Source organism: Xiphophorus couchianus, chromosome 21 (genome assembly GCF_001444195.1).
Source record: "Xiphophorus couchianus chromosome 21, X_couchianus-1.0, whole genome shotgun sequence".
Lineage (NCBI taxonomy): Eukaryota > Metazoa > Chordata > Actinopteri > Cyprinodontiformes > Poeciliidae > Xiphophorus > Xiphophorus couchianus.
Genome location: NC_040248.1, coordinates 16,897,904 through 16,912,304, shown reverse-complemented (window position 1 = coordinate 16,912,304; position 14,401 = coordinate 16,897,904). Strand labels below are relative to the sequence as shown.

The 14,401-nt window shown below is 40.6% G+C and overlaps 1 protein-coding gene across 3 annotated transcripts; it reads right to left on the bottom strand.

The window, feature by feature from the left end:
* Window positions 1–1,955: 1,955 nt before the first annotated feature.
* pabpn1 (poly(A) binding protein, nuclear 1) lies at window positions 1,956–13,301 on the bottom strand. 3 transcript variants are annotated; one of them, XM_028004594.1, is made up of 7 exons: window positions 12,816–13,301; window positions 10,317–10,425; window positions 7,732–7,799; window positions 7,042–7,148; window positions 6,688–6,775; window positions 6,297–6,454; window positions 1,956–2,264 (listed from the first exon to the last, which is right to left on the bottom strand). In XM_028004594.1, the coding sequence occupies exons 1-7, from the start codon at window positions 12,948–12,950 to the stop codon at window positions 2,069–2,071; spliced, it is 861 nt and encodes a 286-aa protein (XP_027860395.1). In that variant the 5' UTR covers window positions 12,951–13,301; the 3' UTR covers window positions 1,956–2,068. The 3 variants fall into 3 exon arrangements, with proteins under 3 accessions (XP_027860395.1, XP_027860398.1, XP_027860396.1); XM_028004597.1 differs by lacking the exon at window positions 12,816–13,301 and adding an exon at window positions 12,368–12,495; XM_028004595.1 differs by lacking the exon at window positions 1,956–2,264 and adding an exon at window positions 2,796–3,423 and having other exon boundaries at window positions 12,816–13,299.
* Window positions 13,302–14,401: the final 1,100 nt, after the last annotated feature.

Genomic DNA, 14,401 nt, shown 5'->3' with positions numbered 1-14,401 from the left:
TTAGAGTTGTGGGTGCTACATGTAGCGTTGGTTTTAAAGTACTGTCACATGTAGACACGTGCAAAATGTGTACAAGTCCTACTTGGAGGTAGTTAGAGTTGCTCCCACTTTGCCAATCGGAAATCCAACTTCGGAGGGCGTCCCAGTTGACTTTTCCGACTGGGAAAAATCAACTGGGACAGTTCCGACTACAACTTGAATGCAGCATTCGTTACTACCTTTTCTATGAGGTGTGAGAAGTGAAGCTTGCCCCGTAAAACCCTTTCAGTTGTAACGGCGCGCAGAACTCGAACAGCTGCTGCCAGATGTTGGGGAGGATTAATGGCCGCCACGGCTGCTTGCTCTACTTAACTCGGTGCCAACAGCAGCAATTTGGCACATATCCCTGGTTGCATCTAGTTACTGATAATATTTGTGGCATCATCCTGTCTAGTTTAACATATATATACACATATATATGCTTTACAAAGCAAAAACCAGTGCCGTACCAAAACTGCTCCCTCAGATTAAAAGGAGCAAGACACATTTGAAGCAAAGTGTTTTCTGATCAAGCTTTAGGAAACACTGGGGAATGGAAAGTGAGATATTAGCCAAATACGGGTGTTTGGAAATGTTCATTCTAGCTCAATTTGTTTTATTTCATTATACATAAACGGAGTGGGAACTCAGCACATTACATTCCAATTCAAAACATGGAGAAAAAAAATACCCTAGAGAAACTAAAAGGTTAAAAGGTGCTTAAGAATAGTGTCTGCATTTTTCTTTGCCATCTGCTTACTGTGAACTGAAAAGTTAGAAGTTTTTGCTATGCTGAATAGACTTGACCAACTTCTGACCTTATCTATTAATTGCACGTATTAGGTGCGTTTGTGCTGATTGCATTGAAATACTGATTTCGATAGCATATTAACTTCAGTAAAAAGCAACTTGACCTTATTTTACAACTTTCAAACAGATTCATGATCCCTGGAATGTGACAGATGAACACCACAGCCAATACTCTGAGTCATACCCTGGCTGTGTAGACCCAAAATTGCTTTAGCTTTTTATTTAAAGGTTAGTTTGACTATCTGCAACCTATTAATCATGTTTTTTCCAATAAAAAAAAAAAATTGAGTAGGATTTACCTTCTTACCAGTAGTGTTGCTTCACACAGACATTTAATAAATACAGCAGTCACAGGTGTGTTGTCTAGGTATGTTAGACAGCAACATAGGAATGTTATTAGAAATATAAAGCATCTAAAGTTTTAACTGAGTAAATAAATTCAGATTGAATTTGTCAAGTGAAATATTGCTTCCTGAACGAAGTCAAGATTCCTTGAAATGAAAAACAATCCTTGTGAATTGTAAAATTCAGTAGAAAAATGTGTGTTCACGTTTCAGAGCAGTTTGACAATTAAATATGCCACAATAGTTCAGTATTTTCCATGAGGAACTAATAAATACATGAGTGAACATTTCTTAGACGGACCACAGCAGAAAGAAAAACTGACACAATTTCATTTTTACACAATGTCTTTATTTTTTTTTCTCCTAATTACAGACTCATGGGTTAAAAATAAAAATAAAAAAGCAAAACATTTGTTCAAACTCAAACCCCCCAATCTTTTTTTTTTTTTTTTTTCCCAAAACAAAAAAAAACCAAACAAAAAAAGGTCTCCAGACCAACCCCACCCCCTGACTTTCCCCACCCTAAAACAGCTCCAGCCCACTCTTCAATTTAAATCAATGCTGTTAGCTGGGCAGCCTTTCTCAAACAAGCCGTGACTACACTGCGCCTAGTCAGAGAAAGGGGGCGCCCTCGAGTCGCACCTTGATAATTAATCACCCCTCGTCTCACCCCGTTTCTCCACCCTCTAGCACAAACTTGCCTGTCTGCCACTGGGCTATTGTTGGCTTCAGCTGTGTGTGGGAAATCATGTGTCGGCTTGGCTGGCCGTCAGTACTGCGGTGTGTTTGGTTAGGTGTGTATGTTCGTTGTGGGCGATGTGTGACGTTTTTTTTTTTGTTTGTTTTTTAAAAATTTATTTATTTATTTTTTTTAAAGTGTTAGTTAAAAAGCATCGTCAGCGTTTGCTGTTGTAGTAAATGCCCCCCGCGGTGGGCCTGTGGTCGCCCTGCCCCCCTCCCCCGCCTCCCCACACCGACAGGATGGGGTGAGTGTGCATAGCGGGAGCGGAGAGAGACAGAGATGCTGCGGAGACAGTGGGGGGGGCCGGCGCCACTTGGGGAGGGGTTGTCAGCCTCCACTGGTCCTGAAACCTGAAACGACAAGAAGTGGTCTAATATACAGAGAGAGGAGAGGGGGAAGGAGGTGGAGGAGGGGGGGTGGAGAGATGGAAGACAAGGTGCACAGAGGGAGGAGCACTGGGGGAAATGAAGGGGGAAGTACTAAAAAAAAATAAAAAAATATGATATGAAACATGCCTGGTTTGGGGAAAACTTGAGAAAACAAAGTTACTTCATCTACAAAACAGATGGGGGAAAAAAAATACAATCCTACAGTCTTTCACTGGACAGTAGATGATCCATAAATTAAGAAAATACATTTTAGGGGGTAGGGTGTAAGAGGGAGAAAACAGACAGAAGAGGGTTGAGAGGGTGAGGTGGGGTAAGGGGGGGGGAATCAGGAGGTAATGACAAACTCCAAACAACAAAAATTGCAACAACAACAACCACTCAAAAGCTAGTGGACGTTTCACACTGATGCGCTAACAACAAAAAAACAAACAAAAATCAAACATCAACTTTCCTTCTTCCTGCCCTCCCTCCCTTTTTTCCCCTTCCCTCCCGTTTTTTTTTTTTTTTTTGGATGGCGGTGGAAGGTGAGTGGGTGGGCTGTACTGGTGATGGTGTGAAAGCAGGAGGTCACAGCCAGACCAAAGGAGACACATCTGCAGCCTGAGATACCATCTTTCTTTTTAAACCACTTTTTTTTTTTTGTTAAACCACTTTTCCCCAACCCATCCCTCCCATTCAGAAAACAAACAAAAATAAAAAACAAAAACAAGAAAGAGAAACCCAACAGATGCTTCACCTCCCTCCCGCCCCCACCAATGGCCAACCGAGGTTTACCTTACCAGGTGTGACCGCATCAAGCTCTGCACACGCACGCTCTCACACAATCTCACACTGCGGCCAGCCAGTCTCTCTGTCCAGGAGAGGGGTTTGTGGGGGTTTTTTTTCCGTTTTTTTTTTTTTTTTTTTTTCCATTTTTTGTCTTTTTTTTCCTCTCCTCAGTGGTTTCTTCTTTTTTTTGGTGGGGAGGGGAGGAGTTTCATTGTGTGTGGGTGTGTGTATGTGTGTGTGTGTGTTTTAAAATGGAACAGAGATGGGAGGGGAGGACTGATAGTAAGGGGAGTACTGGGGAGGGGGGGGTGTTTAGTAAGGGGAATACCACGATGTTGTTCGCCCTCGGCCCCTGGAAAAGAGAGAGAAAAAGAGGGTGAGATTTTTTTTCTGTTTGGCTTAAGAAGATGGACACCAATTTCCTGGTGTGATAAATATATATAGATAGATAAGTGAGAGTGCGTGAGGGCAGGAAAAGGTTTGAATAAAAAGTCAACTGTAAATGACTAAAATGAGACAGGCTGTCTTTTAATCAGTGTGGAAGGAGACTAGTAGCTTTAAAAAAGGAGGAAAAATTGTTTTTCAGATATTGAGTGAGAACGAAAAGTGTGTGTGGGGAGGTTGTGGGTGGTGTGAGGGGGGACAGCAATGACACTCTCCCTCTTTCTCTCTCTCTCTGTCTCTCTATGAGAGAGCCTCCTTCTGGGGGTCACTGTGGGGGAAAGACCGTGAGGACAAACAGCACCACACACACCATCAGCGAGACGCATTCACTTACACGGTGGACTCACAACTGCAGCGTTAATCCACACTCAGAAACACAACGTGACACACACACACGTACAGTGTGACGCCAGCCAGCGGCAGAGCGCCTCTCATTCACACAGACAGCACAAACAGGTCACACTGGGACTGAACGCCCCGCCGCTCGGTAGCCCAGATGCCGAGGTCAGGCTGCAGTAATGAACCCTCGTTTCTGGGAGTGAGCGCAGTGAAGCTGAAGTGAGTGTGTGCGCGGTGTAAGTGGAAGGGAGGGCGGGGGGTCATGTTCATGCAAAAAAAAAAAGAAAAGTCCACATGAATACGAGTACAAAAAGAATTTAAATAAACACAAATGACATTATGAATACTGTTAGGCATCAAAATCTTGGCTCTTCGCTGCACGTACTTGGGAAGATAATCATGTGGATGTGATCATCCTGACAGCATTGGGCCGGTTTTTGGCATCAAGGTTTAGAAATGTTTCAAGTCGTTTAATTGAGATGTCAGATGAAGTGCTGGAGAGACTTCATTCTGACTGAATGGGGCATGGAGTAATGCAGGATGGCCCCTCCCACACCTGCTGCTGCTGCATACTGCCGCTCAGCAGGCTGTGAGAAGGCCACAACATTTTCCCACAAGGTGAACACATTTCTGTGCCAACTCAAACTACCGGTGTCATCATTGGCAAGACAATGCATGCCTGTGGCCTAGTCCACATGTAGCCAGATATCTGGGAAAACAGAGTTTTTGTTTGGCCTTTGATCCACACAAAAACTCTGTAGCATCACTAAAAAGGATTATTTAGGAAAAACTCCAAAGTGGATATTTCAGAAAACTATGTGAAAATTGAGATTTAGGGTTCCACACATTGCCCTCTATGGGTTTGGCATATTTAAAATACTCTGGGGCAGATTTGTATGGTTTCATGTGGATGTAAACTTTTCTGAAACCAAGCCCGTGTGTACGATACTTTTTTAAATGATCTAGCGGAGTTATTCAGTTTTATAAACACCCGGCTACATTTGGGCAAGACATAAGACAAAAAGGTTGCAGAGTTTGGAGCCAATTATATAACATTGTTCAGTTCTGCCACTTTGCTTACTTTTCTTTCAAGGTCAAAGGTCAAATAAAAAAGAACGCTGTTCAGGAATACATCTTTAACATTAGAATAAACTTGATCCAAGATTTTAAAAAATCTAAAAATTAGTTTCTAAAAGTGAATTATTTACAGTAAGATGTTATAAAGCTCTCAGAGTGGCATGTTGAATTTTATTAAGGTGCAGTGCATACTGATCTTTTGTACTATAAACGCCGAGGAGAGCACTTAACCAAATAATAATGAGGTGTGACATTGAGATACTACTGAAATGCTGATAACATTAGTTGCAATTCATGTTGTAGTTTTAAATCTGAGTAAATACTGAGATTCTATAGTGTTTTTACTTTAGATTTTAATCCCAAAAAGCTCCATGCCTCATTTCTCTTGCCGTAGGCTTTCAGACAGAGTAGGTTTTACAGAAATATGATTTGGCTACTTAATCCTTTAGCACAGTGAAATGCTAGCTGAGGTGGTTTTAACTAGGAACAAAAAACCAATCCAACAAGCCTGATATTTGATCACAGCTAAAAACTGAAACCTTCCCAAGCTTGCTGCAGCTCCGTGCCAGGTTTGATGCTGATATTTTTTCCACAATAAGACAAAGCACTGGTGAAATGTTACATGTGGTTCAGATCTGCAGCTCAGTCTGAACTAAAGCAGTGATAAAAGTCCTGATGTAGCTACCAGACTCCTCTGAGATAAATCATCAAGGCCAGTTCAAATGGAACAACTCTGAATGTTCTAAGGTTTCGACATGCTAACCTATGCTGCTGCTGATTAATGAGGGCACATTGTGTAGTTATCAGGAGTTTAAGATTAGATTCTTTCTAACCACAGTTTATCTAATTTCCACCTTTTAATCAATCCTTGGGGGAATTTGAGGTCCTGTCCATTAGTATCAGTAGTTTTACCCTTATCCAAGCCTCTCCCCTCTCTGCCTTGCAGGCCAGATCTGTGAGTGAACTGGGAGGGTTAAGGTTTCATTATGTGTGTGTGTGTGGGAGTTTCTGATTAGAGACTGTGACCTTGAGGGTCAGACATTTTCTCACAAAAATGAAAGGATACAACCCAGACTAGTTCCAATTGAATGCCAGCTTCACTAAATAAGGTAGCAAGGACCAGAAGAAAACCTGTATGATTGAGCTGACAAATAAAATGGCCTGGAGACTTTGTAGTAGCGATAATAACAGACAAAGTGGAGCCCTTGCTCTCAGTGTTATTCGTAAGCTAAATGGAATGTTTTACAGTCTCTAATGTTACATTTTAAGTGAAGGGTACCGACAGATTTTGACGGTGGATGGCATGTTATACATGACGGTAAGGTTCCCCGGGGTCTGACTCAAGAGGCCTCGACAGCAGCTCACCTGAAGGCCCGTCCTCTGCCTCTCGGTGGCGTGTAACCACTGTAGTATCGTGCACGCGAGGAGAAGCTTCCTCCTCCTCCCCGTGATCGGAACCGGCCCCGAGGAAAACCGCGATCTGTGGTGCTGATGCCTGGTCTGTTTGTTCTCTTGGCTCCCACCTGAAAACAGTTTGGGGTGTTAGGAGCTCTCAGACTCAAAACATGCAGTTCCAGTGTGACGTAAACACTGTTTTTGGATGGTCACTGCGTCGCCTTGGACTTGGACCATTTTATTGACTAGTAAAATGTTTCAGATCACAAAGGTTAAATCTTGTTTTTACTTTCCATTACATGAAAAAACTAAGTTAAGTTACTGTCCATTTATTGCATGTTATAAAGTCATAGTTTCTTACCTTTATCTGTCTTCCTCTGAAAAGGGATTCATCCAGAGCCATAGCTGTCCTAACAGACTCTTTGTCTGCAAACTCAATATAAGCAAACCTAAAAATGAAGGGGGGAGAAATAAATTGCTAAGCAACAGAAATTTCTTAATACAAGAACAGGATTATGCAATAAAATGGAAACTGAAACTTCTTTCATCGTTATTTTATCAAATAAAATTTAAAAAAAAAAGGTTATCCCTGTCTCACTGAAAAACTGAACTTCCTTTGCATTTATCTCCAAATTAAATTAATCCGTGCATCATTTAAAATATTTGCTAACTTATTCTTAGTCAGCAACATAAGAGAAATTAGGTGGGTTATTACCCCTTTGGATGCCCTGTGTATTTGTCACATAGAATGGTGACTCTGTTTACTGAACCACAGCCATGAAAGTGAGCCTCAAGCTCCTCTGCAGTAGCACCGTAATCCACCTGAGGAGAGAAAATGTACAAAAACATCACAGGGAGAGACATGAGAAACGCCAACATCCAACAAATCTGACAATAAAAGAACTTATTTGTCAAATATGAACATTATCACTGTTGATGGGTTTCAGAAGTCACAATGTAACCACAGCAACCTGAGTGAAGGACAGTGTTCATTCTGACTAAAACAAGCCAATTGAAGTGTCAGAGAGAAAAGGGCAGAAGAGAGGGAGGCCAACAAAACCCGAACAAAGCAGCAGGGAGCTGAGCACTACATACAGGATATCTGTATGCTAAATACTTTCAAGCTGTAGTACCAAATAGTACAAGTATGGAAGTGCTGAATGCTGCCCTTTCATGACAAAAAACTAAACAGGATATTCAGGTTTGTCTTGGAAAATGTCTGGAGTTCATTTAAAGTGAAAGAACTACAAATACCGACGATTAGTGACCCGCTTCATAAGGACAAAATTCCAACTTTTCTTCCTTTTCTTTTAGTAGCAACATGGGAAATTGTGTCTTTTTTTTTTACTAAACTCTAAGTGACAAAAGTGTCAAACAGAGCGCAGGACAACAGACTGTTACTCACATTGCCAACATAAATAGATCTGCCATCTGCTTCCATCTTCTCCTCGATGGACATGATGACAGGACCAACTGAAAACAGAGGAGGGAGAAAAAGTCAATATGACTGCTGTGAGGCAGACAAGACGGCTTACAACTGGATTTGAAGGACAGATCTGGAAGCAAAATTACGGGTTTTAAATTCCAACATTTGTGGTGATCGTACAGTCTAGGAACAGAGGGTTTGCTGCATGATTTTACCCAAAATAACCTCTGCACCATTCAGGGTTATCAAATTTTTGTTCATAATTTATTAAAATAAGGTGGAAAGAGGATTAAACAACAGGCCTTTTTCCATTTTCTGGGACTCACATGTCTGAACTAACTTTTTATTAGCAGAAAGTGCTTTAAAAATATATTTATAGAGAGAGAGAATGACTCAGTCGCATGAAATCTCAAGTTTAACTCGTTAATTATCAAAATGTATGCAGTAACAGTCAAGACAATACAGAAATCCAGTTCATAATAAGGTTTAATTCCACGACGGCAGACTGTTCGTCATTACATAAACGTATTTTAAAAAATAAAAAACATAAAAATGTGGAACTATTTAAAGCAGTCCTGTATTTGATTCACTAGATCACTGAATCGTTTTATTTTGAAATGGTGACCTCAGAATAACTGGAGATGAAGGATTTATGTAAACTAGAAAAAAAATACTCAATCATATAGCAAAGCTACAGCACGTTTAGTTTATTTGCTTCACATTACGTCTCAAGTTTATTGGCCAATCAGAGCTCATTGATCCAAACCTTTTTTGCACGTCTCTGCTAAGAGTGGTGGCCATACCCTGAACTCTGCCTGTAATGGTCTTATGTTGCCAAGCAATTTTCTGGTTGGGACAGATGATAATCAGGTCATCCAGAAAAACTTATGCATCACAGGATTTTTTATTTTGTCCTTTAAGAGGGTTTTCCTTAAAGTAATGTTGAGACATCCTGACCCCTCACCCCATGGCAAACACTAGGGTGTGCTCCTAAGTTTTCATCTTCCAAAAAGGAGCTCCTAATGAAGAGTTCAGGAATAGCAAAAGGACATTTAGATGGAAACCTATTTTGAGCTCCTCTGCATTAGTAACAACTTGTCTTCTTCACCATGGCAGCCACAGAGCAGGCCCACAGCTATGTGAGGCAGCACTGGAAATAAATCACATGTGAAGCAGCTAACGGGCTTTGTTGAGCTGCAAGTCCAACTGGGTCAACAATTAAACAACTTTTGGTTAAGCTGGATACCTTTTTAGTACAAAATTTTATTGGGTGGTGTTGCTGTGGTTGGAAACACTTTGCCAGACAATTTTATGAAAACCCTTAAATGATCACTTTTGTCTTAGAAATTGAAAGTAAAACTGTGGTTTTGCTCTGCCATAGTAATACACTCGTAGATCAAAAATTTTATTTCAAACAATTGGCAATGTTGGACTGCTCAAGCAAACAAAACACTCAAAAGTAAAGCCATTTGCATTATCACCACTACTGGTGGCACATTCATTATAAACCACATATTTTCACAAGCATGCCTCTTCCACTTCTTATTTAGTCTTTTGCTGCTGTTCAATTTATCTGTAAACTCAGATCAGGGTTGGGGTGTCATGGCATCACATCTGAGTGGAGTGAGTTGTAGTTGTAGGTTGGAAACCTAGTGGTATTGGCTAATGGCTATTAGCCAATACCACTTTGGTGCATAAAATATATGCACCAAAGATAAAAGTCCTCATTTGAGTAGATCCAGTCTATGGCCTTTTGCTGCAGGTTATTTTCTCTGATGCCAACTACCAACAGAAATACAAGCCCATAAATGGTCGGAATTTTAATAAACACTGAAGGACCAAATAGCTATTAAAACACCAACATGAATGTCACAAATCTAATGTGATAAACGCAACAGAAGTGCTAACAGCTTTAACATTTAGTGCTGTATTTCATACCTGTGGCAGCCATATTTGATACTGAGTTTGGAAACCAACTTTCCAAGTCAAAATTGCATCTTGTAGTTTTGACAGCAAATTTAAACAATTTGAGTATAGAACACCCAGAGTTTTCTCCAGAGAACTATAAGCCTGGCGGGGCGCTAAGCTTCACTTACTAAATAAAACGGCAGGATTTGGAAAACACAAAGAACACAAAGAACCTCAATGCAATAAATAATATTTAGAATATTTAGTTAAGCATACAAATAAGCTTAGTCATCACAAGCTATATATATATATATATATATATATATATATAGATGGAGATATAAAACTCAAGTAGAGTGAAAGCCATAATGCTCCACTTATGAAAGTAAATCTGTTGAGCTTCTCCTTGGCACCAAGACAAAGAAAGGGAGAAAGAGAGAGAAAGAAAGAAATTCTATTTGTTATAATGAACTAACCTTTTCAGCGTACTTAAAAAAAAAAAAAAACAAACCAAAAAAAAGTTAAAACGGAGCCACTCAAAAGGGTACATTGAGACAAAATTATTTTCAAGAAACCACATAACTGTTATAGCATCATCCCTTCACTGCAAAAGAAAGAGGAACACTACAGACTGGTCAACTGAAAAACAAACGTACCTGGTGGGGGGCTGAGATTCATCTGTTTCTCCACCTCGTTCTGTAGCTCCTTCAGCTTTTCTGCCTCTTCCTCCATCTCTCGGACCCGGGCTTTAATAGCCTCCAGTTCCTGCAAAACACGCACATTCCCAATACATCCGTCAAACTAGTAGCTTCATAAACTGTTACCATTGACATGCATGTGATGTTGATGATCAACGGTTTTAAAAATATATGCACCAAAGATAAAAGTCCTCATTTGAGTAGATCCAGTCTATGGCCTTTTGCTGCAGGTTATTTTCTCTGCAATTTTTTATTTCCTCTCTGTCCAGCATACAACTAAAAACCAACAGAGCCAACAAATGGAAAAAAGAAAAAGAAAAAAAAAATACCACTAATTCATTACATAGTTGTGCAACTGTTAAAAATCTTTCCGGTTACAAAAAGATTTTAATCACAGCCATTTTTTCCATAAAAATAATACATTTACAGCAGACAGAGACAGGTTTCAAATAGACAATGATTAAAAGATATTTGACACGATTATCCCAAATAACGCATTAAAGCATAGGTCATACAATTAACTTATATTTATAAAACTCTACGGTGCACCACAGAATAACCTATTGACGATGTTCTTACTTTTGATACCTTTAAATAGGAACTTAGGGTTTACAACTTCTTATGGTCGACCATTTTATCAGCCATGTTTTCTACAACCATTTAGCATTTTGGCCAAAGCCAAAAAATAAATAAATACAATTCTTAAAAAATAGCGTTGTCATCTACATCTAGCACTTTGATATTTCTTTGAAATGTAAGGTGCGTTACAAATAAAATGTATTATTATTATTATTACAAACAAAAATCATTGCACATTGCCACGCACTTTATTAATCTCATGTAAACTAGAAATTCTGGCTCCCAAGTTCCAACACCGAACCTTCCAAGAAAATTTGTGTGTTTTCACCCAGAGACTTATTTGTCAAATAGCTGCTCAACTCAAACAACTGAGATCAGTTTGCTCTGAGGCCATAGGTTCTCATTCAATAACACATTTTTCTATAAAACAGTCACATCATTTGCACCGAATACTGACTTGAGGGTGCCCTCAGGTGTGTGAAGTCCCTCCTGTCTGACAGTGGTGCACTGCAGCACAGTGGGAGTCGCTCCAGCATCATTCAGAGCCACTGCCTATTTGCCTTTTTTTTTTTTTTTTAATTCACTTGCTCACAGTAACACTCAAGAATCATCCTAAATTCGGATCCCCCAATCAGAGGACAAAAAGGAAGTTACTGTAACCGAGTCAGTCTTCCTGCATTCAGTTTGTTATAATCCAAGACATCACAAATATCCTCACGATTCATATGTAGACCAGGGGACCAATCCACCTGCATCTGACACGTAATGACCCCTATTTTTTGACGCATATTAAGAACAAGGTCTCACGCTCCCTTCTTTTCCTCCAGCAAAAAAAAAACTGTTTAAGACGCAAACCCAGCCCCTTAAATACCACAGCCCCCTTTTTCCATCTGCGTCCCCAGCTACGGTTTCTCCACAAGAAAACCTGAATTCCTCGCCAGAGCAATGCTATCCAGTAATTACCTGGGAAATATGCACTGACGTGCAAATGATAGAATACGCATGTGTGAGTCCATTGAAAATGTGCAGCTGGTATTAATTTTAAACTCGCTGTGATGCAGGTTACTGCCCACAGTCGGCCAAAGCGCACAGAAAACGAACAAAAAAAAAAAAAAAAAAACGATGGTCAAGTGTATGTCGGCCTCGTCTAGCTATGGCTTCATTATTCGCTCACACCAATGTTATCCCGTGAGAATGAATGGTGTCTGTCGTGCAACACAATTAGCCCGACAGCTACCATGACGTGCCGCAAATTTATCCCGCGACTACCTACAATAGTCGACAGGCTCGCTGGTCATTTAGGGTGCAGCATTTGATGCTAACATTAGCCTTCTGCCGCTGGGTCATTCGCGTGTGCGCGCACAGCAGCGCCTGCACAGCAGAAACAGCTTCATTGAAGAAAAATGAAAGGAGATAAAAGATGAAATTACCGTCAGCCGGTCGCCTTCTTAAGGAGGTAGATTTTTAAAACGAGAGCTAACGGCGGCGGCCTGTCCGGTGCTTGCCCCAACAATGTCCCGCATCTCCGTCCTGCATTTTTTTTTTCCCTTTTTTTTTTTTTTTTTGCGACGAGGATTCCCCCCCCCTCGACCCCCAACAGGCTAGGGCTGCTCTCTCTAGCGCAGAGAAACTGGTGTTGCTCTTGCGCCAAGATGGCCGCGAACACCACGCATGTCACCACCCAAGTCTGCTGCACTGCGTGAACCACAATGGCGGTTGATAACGAAGTAGCGTTATCAGACGGCATGTGACCAATGATTTGTAGAAGGAGATCAGAAAAAAACTAGAGGTTCTGTTTAAACAACTGGTCCGAAGTGACACTAACGTGCCTTGGTACTCAAGATGGTTCTCACTCGTGGAACAATACCCTTTACTCACCGGGTCTTCAATTGCGGCCTCTCCCTCTTCTAACCCCGGTTCTTCGTCACCGACACCTGGGTCTTCCAGTTCGGGATGTCCGGGATCTGAATCTAATAGAGATTCGTCTGCTAGTCCGTTGCCGAACTCCGCCATCGCTCTTATCCGACACTACCGACGCGCCTCGTGGCTAAACCGACGTTGCAGGCCCCCACTCACACGCAAGGGGGTAGAGTGAGCGGGGCGGCGGAAAGAAAAAAAACGGCGGAAAACGCCGCTCTGTAAAGTTAAAATGGGAAATAAAATGCTAGCTTCGGCTCTAGCTATAACTCAAACAGCGTTCCAAGACACACAATGTGTGCTGTTTCACTCGCTATTTTTAGGCAATGGCCCAAATATGCGACACCGAACCGACTTTATTTACTTAAACGTGTATATTTTTTTAAAAAAAAAGACGAGGGCTGTACGCGAGCGCGGCGGCGTCTCCTCAGTTCAGAAATGGAAGCTGGGGGCGGAGTCACTTAGCACTGCAGGCGTAAAGCTCTCAATTCTATTGGTCTACAGAGAATTCTAGACCAATCTTTTCAGTATTTCCCGTGTGTTCATTGGACAATCACACGGGGCATTCCGGTTCGCGAATGGCGTCGTACGCATTTGATTGGATTATGTTTCTTTCAATCGAACTCCTCTCGGTACTTTTAATAAACTTACAAAGCCCATTGCTGACCGAATAAATTCCCATAATATTTGAGCGAGTTATATATCAACTGCTCAGCCTTACTGAGCGAGGTCCCTTTAATAAATCATTCTTGAAAACCTTTTTATGCTATTTTAGTTCAAATAAACATGGAAACCTTTTGCAGGAAACAAACGTGTTTTGACAAAAACCTACTAGTTTTTCGTTAAATGATTTGGATTATAAGCATTTTATTTCTGACAGGAAATGATATTATTGACAACATTTGAAATTGTTGATGTTTAATCGTCCTCATTACTTCTGTAAAACTAGGTATACACAGCTTGATCTGATCAACCACACAAATTACACGATTTTTTTTGAAGCAAAAGAAAACCAAAGTAATGCCTAGCAAAAGTATTCATACACCCTCAGCTTTTTCACATTATTTTACAACCACGTGTTTTGTTTTTACCTGTACTTTATGATGTAAAAGAACTGAACAATAGTGCATATTTGGGAGAGGGGGAGGAGGGGGGTCATTATTGTCCATTACCTTACTTTTTGTACTCCAAGAAAACCATAAGCATGCATTTTTGCTTCCATGGTAAGCCTAAGCATATATCTCTGAACCAGCATTCTTTTAGAATTACATAAACATCCATAAAACATCTTAGTTTTTGCCCTTCATAAAAGGAATATCAGGATAACACTAATTACAACACAAACAATACACTGCTGTGTGATAAACTCATTTTTTGACTGCAGGTGTTACAACTACTTTCAAGATTATAGTCCCAGTGATGAAAAATGCTTGGGTAAAATATAGCCAGTGACACAGGGTGTCCCCGTTAATAAACGTGATTAATTGTAACATAATCCCAAAATAAATGCTGATCTTTCTCAATTTCGACAATTAGATTGGTTCTTA

Bases quoted from the DNA above. Each gene is read 5' to 3' on its own strand.
- pabpn1 (XM_028004594.1), bottom strand. From the start codon at position 12,950: ATGGCGGAGTTCGGCAACGGACTAGCAGACGAATCTCTATTAGATTCA. The intron at 10,426-12,815 runs GTGAGTAAAGGG...CGTGTTTTGCAG, and splicing joins AGGCCGCAATTGAAGACCCG to GAACTGGAGGCTATTAAAGC. The intron at 7,149-7,731 runs GTGAGTAACAGT...TTCTCTCCTCAG, and splicing joins GATCTATTTATGTTGGCAAT to GTGGATTACGGTGCTACTGC.